The sequence below is a fragment of the Amblyomma americanum genome, chromosome 4 (assembly GCF_052857255.1).
Source record: "Amblyomma americanum isolate KBUSLIRL-KWMA chromosome 4, ASM5285725v1, whole genome shotgun sequence".
Classification (NCBI taxonomy): domain Eukaryota; kingdom Metazoa; phylum Arthropoda; class Arachnida; order Ixodida; family Ixodidae; genus Amblyomma; species Amblyomma americanum.
In genome coordinates this window covers 126,847,897-126,857,439 of record NC_135500.1, presented here as the reverse complement: position 1 = coordinate 126,857,439, position 9,543 = coordinate 126,847,897, and the positions used below count along the sequence as shown (strand labels likewise).

The window sequence follows — 9,543 nt, the reverse complement described above, 5'->3', positions numbered from 1 at the left end:
GTGGCTTTTTATCTGTCTTCCTTGGAGTGAATGTACCATTTTTGGAAAACAAATCTTTATTCTTTCACAGAACACAACATAGAAGCTCAAAAATAATGTAAAACAAGTAAATTATAGCGATGTAATTTAAACAGAAGGAATTCATGGCAGTGGTAGCTCGCTGTACAGAAGTTTTACTGGGAAGTTGTGATGGGTGCGGTTATGTTCTACTGGACAGTAGTAACACTGTGGCCAAAATGGCAGTTAAAGTGCTGATACTCTGACCATTTACAAATACAGTCTCTTTTTGGTCAGTTTCTAACAGAAGAAGAAAATGTGATTTCAAGTTAAGTGTGGAAATGGTCTCGCAGGAATTTTCAGCAGAGTCAAGTTCTGGAGTATGTTTTTCACGTGAGAAATGACACAGCGTTCAGTCGGTTGCTCCTTCATTTTTGGCTAAGTGCTTTGCAATTGATATGGCCTACTATAACACTGTGTTCACTCCCACTGGCTTCTGAAAAAGGAACTGTGGAAGCTGCCGTTCATTCTCTGCATTAAATGTCCTCGTTCCATACCTGCGCTAGTTCTATAAAGTGTCAATACTGGCAATGATAAATATTTGAATAGAAGTGCGGCTGACGCTGCTTTTAAGCACTTTTGCATCGCTTTTGAACACACACTGTTCAGATGTGAGCAGCTGTTGTGGAAGATGCTAGAGTTTCCAAATTTTAGAGCTAGTTCCATTTTAGTGGTGTAACCTCTCTGTGAAGGCCACAACAATCTTTCCTTGGAAAAACTAGCCTTTGCTTCCATCATAGGTTCACCTGCCACATGTAGCGGATAAACAAAGTGGCAGTGAGAGTGAGCCCGACGGCAGCAGAGCCCATAGCCGTCGTCCTGTGGGCCCCATTGCACACGTCTCCCCGGCAGAAACACATGTAGACACGTCTGTTCTGGTAAAGGGTCTCGGCACAGCGCTCTTCCAGGTCATCAGGTGGACGCTGCAGGCACATACGCTCCGTGGCCAGGTCGAAGTCTGCGAATAAAAAAAAATGAATTACCATCTATTAGGTTTCACAACACCACGTAATTAAAGCTTGGAATCATTATCTTGTATAGGGTACGACGATTCCGGATACCCTAACAACATGGGCCAATGCATGTGGCAGCTCGATGAGAGCAGCACCACGCTGTGCTGCTGTGTGCGCTTGGATTCTGCACGCGAGGCGTTCATTGACAGCGGACACCATTTCAGAGAGTTTTAGAGTCACGGGGCTGCCAAATGCCATGGACGGCACTGAGGACGACTAGCATTGGGAGCACGCCAATGAGGCGAGCTCATCCGACTGCGGTGAGAGTGCCGATGAGCTGAGCTCGTCCGATGGCGATTAGCACGAAAGCGGCGATGAATGGTGAAATAAAATGTCCGTATATGTCGCCAGCTTTTTAATTATCTGATGCAGTAGCCACAGTGGCACCACAGTGCATTAATGTGTGGCTATATATGGGCCTGATTCATGTATAACCCGCACCTGAGAAAATTTGACGGAAAAAAAGTGAGGCTTATACACGAGTATATACGGTACTTGGAACCATTCGGTTAAAGTTCTTATTTGATTCGGGCCAACCGCTATTCGTCTTGCAAACAAATGTAAAAAAAATGGCGGTGGTTTAGCTCTGGTTAAACCAGGAGTGATGCCATAGCTACAGCTGGCCGAGTGGAACTTGCTCAGTTGAATTGCAGTCAGTCTTTCACCGCTCCGTTTCGCTGGGCGTCCCTTCTTCATCTTCGTCCCACTTGACGCGGCGCATGCGCACAGCTGTGGCAGCTCGGTTTCGCCGGCGAGCTGCTCCGCACCACGTGGCTGGTCACGTGACCAACCAGGTGACGAACCACGTGATCAGTCACTGCGCCGCGCCCCCCGCAGCTGCTCCGCGCCACGTGATTAACCACGTGACAGCGTGAGGGTAGCAGCGCCGCCACGCTGAAGGCTCGAAATGCTACCGTAATGTAGCTATCGCTACATAACTCACAGTGCCCGCGTGAGGTTTTTTGACGTCTTCAAAAGAATACAGGGACGTCAATTTTATGTCGAATGCTGTTACTTTGAAATGGTACATAAGGCGCAAAGTTGGGATCAGAAGTCTCTGACCTCGAGTGTATATATTAGCATGCATGGGTCATTAGCCCGACGAATTCGCCTACGTCTACGTGATCCACGTTTACAGAACCCAAATATGGCGTCCCTATATGTTTAACCCATCTCAATGCACACACACATGGGGCAGAAACTTGAAGGCTAACGAAACGGGTTGATATTATATGGAGGACAGCGAAATGTGCTGTGGAAAGGAAGAGAGCTGAGCGGGTCAGGGAACAAGCGCGTCATTGACATCCTAATCGAAATCAAGAAGAATAAATGGGCATGTGCAGGGCATGTAATGTGAAGAGAAGACGGCCGATAGTCCCTTAGGGCAGTGGAGTGAATTCCAAGATAATGTAAACGTAGCAGGGAACGGCAGAGAGACAAATGGGCAGAAGAGATAGGGAAGTTTTCGGGAATAAAGCTGCCGCTGCTGGCGTTGGACAGGGTGAACTGGACAGCAGTGGCAGAGGCCTCTGTCTTGCAGTAGGCGTAGTTAGGCTGATGAATGGAGATTGTGTCGTAAAGGAAGTCCACTCACCGTCGTCCCTTCCTTCGACGAGCTTGCCGCACCACTTGGAGGCGCACGGCGAGGCCTCGACCCCGCGCACACCTTCCACTGTTGTCTCGTTGTAGGGGAACGGGTCCCGGCAGTCTCCCAGCTGGCCCCTCGACCGGCACACGAAGCAGTAGGACGTGCGACCTGCGGGCGTCAAGAGTTTCACCTGCTTGTTCGGGTTATAGACAAGGTCATTTCTCAGTCATTCACAATAATGGCGAGTAACCGATGCAGCAATGCACCGGCATTTTTATTTAACGGCCAAGCTCAACTGCGGCACGGAGGAACTCCGCCGTCTGCGGTGACCAGAAATGGTCACAAGCCCGCGGCGCCACTATCCTGCTGGCGGCGCCTGGTGGCCTGGAAAGAAACTACTAAAACACAACGTCACGGCGTGCCCGCTGAAGCAAACGCCCGTTTCGTCTGCTTGTCGTCTGCTTTGAGCGCGCGCCGCCTGCCCGGGCACTGCATTTTTTAATTTTTTTCCCTGCTGCTTCTACGAGGCGCCGCAAGGCGCCGCCACAGCATGCGCCCCCGTTGGCGCATACAAGAACCGTGACTTTATCTGATCGCCTGCGCTCGCTTGCGCAGACGAGAGTTTCACCTCCTCTATAGTTTAGTCTTGCTCCGTGACTGCGGGTCGCAGCGTTCTACGTTCCATGGACTGTTGGCAGCACACGACGGTGAGGCACGAAGGCTGCCTTGAACAAAATTTACGCATGCAACGATTATCGCTTGTGAACAGCTTTTACTTTGATAGTGCCGCTAAGCAAATGACTATACATACCAAAATCATCAATGTTTAATTTTGTAACGTACAATCAAGCAATGCGGCTTTCGCAATTAATTCCGCATTTGTTCCACGGAAATCTGTTCCATTGCCCGAGAAACTCGCAATCGAATGAAATCGTTCTCATTTCGCGCTAGGTCAGCTCGTGCTTTCGGGCGCGATGTGAAGAAGTCATGTACTATGACTATAAACAGCCTGCGACTAACAACAGCACCGTTTCCTTTCCATTTTCCCTTGCTCTAATGTCCTTTGCTCTTAGTTCTCTGTTATTTCACCGCTATAAAAAATCACTACATTACACAAAGAGTCTCGCCGATCACATTCTGTGTGTTCTCGTTATTACCCGGGGAGAATTCACGAGGCGCAGGCAAACGAGCTTCCACGTCGGAGAATCGTCATCAGGCCTACTGCAGGAAAATGTGTTCAGTCACAACTTGTGCTTCACGTTTACACTGTATTATTTTTTGTAGGGACACTCAAAGATAAATCAATTTGGAAACAAGAAGCTACGGTAGATTGCGGACTGCATTGCTAAAATACGAAAATTAAGTGCCTGATGTTCTCCCACCTTAATGTGCGATGATACTTTAGGAGGAGTGATAATAAAATATTCTGTAGCAGGAGCACAATCAATGCTGCAACAATGCATCTTGGCACATATATAACAGAGTACAGTTTATTTACAACTAGAGAAAACGGCAGTTGTTAACACAGGGCCACGGTCCACGGCGTCCTGTATTACTCCACTAGGTAACCGCTATAGTAAATGAAATCAGCTTTTCATGTTTGACTTGATTAAGCAAGTCGGGTATTAAAATTCTAGAGCTGATTATTTTTGTTCTTGTGATTAGCTTCTTGTTTAGATAACAAGAAGAGTTTTAACAACGGACAACATTTTTGTCGCGTAGGAATTCTGTGCGGAGGCTCGGAATGTAGGCGGAGCTTCACTGCAGAGTTAAGTTGTATCCAACTATAATACTTACAAAGAAGCTTAAATTTGCAAGAACATTTGTTTATATTTACTTTCATGTTTATTTTCTGTCCATACATTTGCTTCTTTTTAACAGAAATGGATCGTAATCGAGTGCGGAATTTAGCAGCGCGGGAAGGCACGTTAATGTTACAGAAGTGGAAATCGAATTACAAGAATACAGCAAAAATTATATTCCTCCTGTTCACTCTAAGAATCCTCCCTCCCTCCTTTCGTGTACAGGTATTACGTATGCAGATTACGTGACTTCAACAGATGCCAAATGTACGGCTGAACACCATAAGGTGCCGCGTCGCAACTGAGCCATTGTTTTATTACGACATTTCATTTTTCACGCTCCCTAGCTTACTGTCAACAAACGCCGGTGACCCTATACAGCATCAGCAAATATGCAAACTGTTCAATAGCTGTGCTAGTATAGCAGTCACAGCTCTCAATATGCCGTAGCTGCAACGTTAGTCTCTGGAGACAGCGCAGCTTGGAGACACGGGAGACCGCGAGGACATCTGGCAGGAAACCGGAACTCCGCCAGCTGGGCTCGACGCCAACCATTGCAGCGACCTTGAATGGGATAACTGTAAACCGCTCTTATACAGAAGTCGAAGAAGCGGCGAGTTGGGATCGGAGGCTGGTTGCTGTATTGACTTCAGAAATGGAGGTGAGCACTTAAGTCGTAAATTTTCCTCGTGTGCGAGTTGGATAGTCAATAATTTTGTCGGCATACACGGCGTTTACGTCACGTGCGCCTTTCCAAGCCACGCTCCATTTCATCCCAGCCAGAAAAGAGTAACTGGAACTGGCCTAACACGACAGAAACCCGACTTGTTCCAGCTGCTTACAACAGGCTCCGATTGTGTTTTGGTCATTTCCAACTGGCCTTTTTTTGACTGGAATTTCACGTTGTTTTTTCTTCGCTTCAGGAATGAATTCATTTTGGGTGTCATTTGAATTATTTTTAATGACTGTCACCTGCCTCCCGATAACACCTAAGCATTAAAAAATAGTGCAAGGCAAAACGAAGGCTTACACCGTTCAAATATTATCATTGACTCGTTCAGTATAGAATGTGACAAAGAAAAAGAAAACGGCATTTTAAGGGGATTTATGTGCGTAATCACACACATACGACGTCCCCCCATGCACACACTGTCCGGCAGTCGAACACTTAACTCGAAAACCGCTTACGCGTGGCAAGCAAAGAAAAAGTAGGCGGTGCCATAAATAACCAAACTCAAACGCGCGCACTCATGCATGCGCGCGCAAGGAAAAAGGCACAACACAAAAAGAACCCACGAAGTGCTATTATTTGAACGCGAATTCATTTAATTTCTGAGAACGTCTCCTTTCGCTGGTGGACATCATACCGGTCGCGCAAAGCGAATAAGCATGTTTAGCACTTTATTTGCGCGGAGAGAGCCGGGCGCTCAAAGTTGACAGCGGATTTGCTGCGCGTGTCTCAGAGTACCGGGGAGAATCCCACCCCGCATTCCGAAAGAAGCTCACTGCTTTGCGCGCCCGCAGAAGTATTCGCGGCATGCACACGGTAGAAATCATTGAGGGACTTCCCGCCGCGGTGATCCGTTGTTGACGGAGTGTCACGGCAGAGGGTGTTGGTCACGGCCGCTTCCGAAGTGTCAATCATCGCTGAGCCAGCAGCCGATGTACGTACTCTAGCGCGCTTCGCTTGCCTTCACCCGTTTCCGCATTCAGGGCCTAGCTCGGGTCGGCGGCCTGAACGCTGGTACACGTGTCGTCATCCAATGCCACGGGGCAAGCGATTTCATGTGATGCCGGAAGGGGGAAAGTTGGCGACACTGCTTTTTCCCCAAGTAAATACGTTGTGAAAACTGAACAAATGAAGAAAAGGTCAGGGTATCACGACACTCGCAGCGACGAATTATGCACTGATTTCATTCATTTCCCAGGATGGTATTATATACTGTTGTCCCTGCTTGTGGAGAAACGCGGAGGGTGGCGATAATTACGTTACTCAGAGTTGGTTTAGAGCTTGTTACTTTGATCCCTCTTCAATGAGAGAGGTCATCATGGGCCGTCAAAATGGTACTGCGAAGAAAAAATGAATGGCTCATGACTGCATATGAACTTGTGTCGTGTTTCTGTAGCATAATATATATCATGCATGTATAATTGCGCACATTACGCACGTGTCTTTTACAATGCATAACGAAGTAAAGAATGTCATTGCTGCTACACGTGAATATAATACTTTAACCATGATGCTCGCAAATGGTCTGTGCGTACGAAACCTAACCGCCGCGATAACTCGGAACGCTTGGCATCTTCTGTGACGCACACGCACGAACTGTTGGCGTCAAACGAAACGCGAACAAGGCAGAAGTGGGGCAGCAAATGAAAAGATTTTAGTTAAAATAAACCGGATACCAGCGCATTTGATTTACACTTCCATGGCGCAAGCACAGATGCAGAGAAGTGTTAATTAAACCACTTGATTTTCTTTTTCAGTGGCTCATATGTTTGTGTTCTTGCTTTCGCGTGAGAGTTATCCTGTTCGGGTTTCAGTATACACTAATATTTCTTGAAAGTCCGCTCCACTGACCATGAATGTCGTAAAGCAGTGCGAACGTCTTATTTTCAGTGACACTCGAGGCGAAACCCCCTACCACCAGCTGGACGACAGACACCACCCCCGAAGCCCTTAAAGCACACTGCAATACAGCGAAACTCGCGATCCACCAGGAGCGTATCGTGTACTCACGGCTTTCCACCAGCGAAGGAAGCAGGACTACGGCCAGCACCGCCAGTGACAGCGGAGCGAGGCCTAGCCACTTCGTCGAGCAGCCGTCCGAGAACATGGCGTGTTCGACGACCTCCGCTTACAGCGGCCACACAGAACAGTCCGTTGACACCACCACCACCTCGTCACAGCAGCAGTTTTTCCTGCTGCGAACGAAGAAGAATGTCCTTTCCTCCCCGTCTCTCGTGTAGCCGCGGTACCCCGGCTACTCTCACATGCCACTCAACAATCGGTGCGGTCTCGGAGCTGATTCTTCGACTTCGGACGAAGGCAGCGGCGGGGATTTTTTTTTCTTCGGAAGCGGCGGATGGCAGCCGCCAGGCCCAAGGCGTTCCTCCACGTCGCCCTGGAAGGGAACACAGCGCAGCGCTGCGCGGGGGGAGCCCAAGACCGGTTCCTCAGAGAGGAGGACGAAGAATCTGGCGGGCGTCGCGCAGTGCTGCTGCGGTTGACCTCTTTAGCTCGCGCCTGGCTGCTTCAACCCCGTGGGCGATCCGGAAAGAGAAATCGGCCGCCTGCGTGCGGTCGCCTTGCAGGATGCTGCTAATTGAATCGATCGTTAATTTCTCGGCGGCGGACATCATTTAGACATCGTGATGCGTCATGAGGCAGCACGGCGCCATGATACACATGGCCCTGGACACGTCTTACGAAATACTTATGCTGGAACTTTGTACATGCGGTGAACAGCGCCTTCCTCCCGTAACGAGCTTAACTTTGTGAAAGACATGAGAGCGCAAAAATGGCAACACGGACGAGTAAGGGAACAGGACGAGCGCTGTCCTGTTCAGCGCTCGTCCTGTTCCCTTACTCGTCCGTGTTGCCATTTTTGCACTCTCATGTCTTTCACGAATACGCACCAACAAGCCCAGTTGCATGTACTTCTGAGCTTAACTTTATAGCTTGGTGCCCCTGCTTGCTACGCTTGGCGCGCAACGCCGCGGCTGCAGTGCGCTTCCAAACTTTCCATGGGCGCCTCCAGCTCATCGGGATACTTGCCATTTCTAACAGCTTTGGTGCACAGCTATGCAGCTAGTAACAAGAACAATTATTAAATGTTTTTCGAGTTTACATCCTCCACGGAGGCAAACAAGTGCCACAGATAGTTGCGCCGACACTCCCTCCTCAAGAGGGCTCACGCCCTCAGTTGGCCGCGTGAGAGCTAAGGGCCGAATCTCTTCTCATTTATTACGGGTGAAAACTGCTACCATAGTTTAGAAAATTAAATTTAGAAAGGTGTTCTTTTCCACGCAGATGCTCGGTAATAGGAAACCAGGCATGCAAGAACAGGGTATCCGCGAGCCTGTGCAGTCTGTTCTATTTGACACTTGCATTGTCCAGTGCACTGCTCCGGCTGAACATCCCACTCCGGCGAAGCGCCAGCCATGTTGGGCCCAAAGCTCTACGGACGGCATGGTGATAACAACCAACAAGAGGGCTGTGCCACTAGGAGGTTGACTGGGCTAAGTTGAATAAGTCGTCATTCTTCCTGACCGTGCAGGAGCTGACGGTGGAGGCCGGAGCGCTCTCTCCCCTTCATAGCTGAGGCTTGACACCCCACTACAATGTAAAGGCAGCGAGGCATTAGGGAATGACAAAAGGCTCGCAAATAGGTGCCTGGCGCACGTTTGCTGAGATCAAGTCCAAGAAACGTCACGGCGGCTTTGGCTGCGCCAGACCATGGCCGGACCGACCGTCCTTCGGCGCGAAGGTAGGGTGTGTCGGGTCATTATTATTATTAGTGGTTTATTTCAAAATGAAGTACAAAGAGGAAGGAAGTGACTCTGGATGCCCACGGCATCTAGCAATCCGGTTTAATAACATCCGTTTCAGGAGCAGATTATTACCTCACGGGGGGGGGGGGGGGGGGATTTTAAATATTGTAAGGAGCGTGTCAAGAATCCATGAAAAAATTCCCATTTTCTCCGATGATTATCCAATATCTGTCAGGTCCCAATATATCCAGGCTGTGACTCAAAAATGCTTTCAAGGTGTCACATGTATTTGCACTGTACCGAAAGGATGTAAAATCGCCAAAGTCATCCCTGTACATAAACCTGGAAGCAAAAACGAATTATCTAGCTTCAGACCCATCTCCTTAACTTGCGTAGCATATATGCTAAACTTCTTGAAAACATCATGGCCAAGTATATAACCAGATTCCTTGAACAACAACGCATCTCAGTATCTCTACTCCAGCATGACTTCCGAAGGGGACTGTCAACAGTTACTCAGCTTTTGGAACCAATACATGATCTCTCCTTGAGCATGGACAAACAGAAACAGACAACTACAATTTTTTGT

At 48.5% G+C, this 9,543-nt stretch overlaps 1 protein-coding gene across 1 annotated transcript; it reads right to left on the bottom strand.

Moving 5' to 3' along the window:
* Positions 1–87: 87 nt before the first annotated feature.
* On the bottom strand, positions 88–7,621 carry rtv (QVR superfamily protein rtv). Its single transcript, XM_077661660.1, has 3 exons — positions 7,201–7,621; positions 2,665–2,826; positions 88–1,015 (listed from the first exon to the last, which is right to left on the bottom strand). Exons 1-3 carry the CDS (start codon positions 7,295–7,297, stop codon positions 792–794), a joined length of 483 nt encoding a protein of 160 aa, XP_077517786.1. The 5' UTR covers positions 7,298–7,621; the 3' UTR covers positions 88–791.
* Positions 7,622–9,543: the final 1,922 nt, after the last annotated feature.

What these genes read in the sequence shown, in the direction of transcription:
- rtv (XM_077661660.1), bottom strand. Translation starts at nt 7,297, where the DNA reads ATGTTCTCGGACGGCTGCTCGACGAAGTGGCTAGGCCTCGCTCCGCTG. An exon ending in TCCTTCGCTGGTGGAAAGCC is followed by an intron (nt 2,827 to 7,200) that starts GTGAGTACACGA and finishes TGACGCCCGCAG; the next exon opens with GTCGCACGTCCTACTGCTTC. An exon ending in CGTCGAAGGAAGGGACGACG is followed by an intron (nt 1,016 to 2,664) that starts GTGAGTGGACTT and finishes TTTTATTCGCAG; the next exon opens with ACTTCGACCTGGCCACGGAG.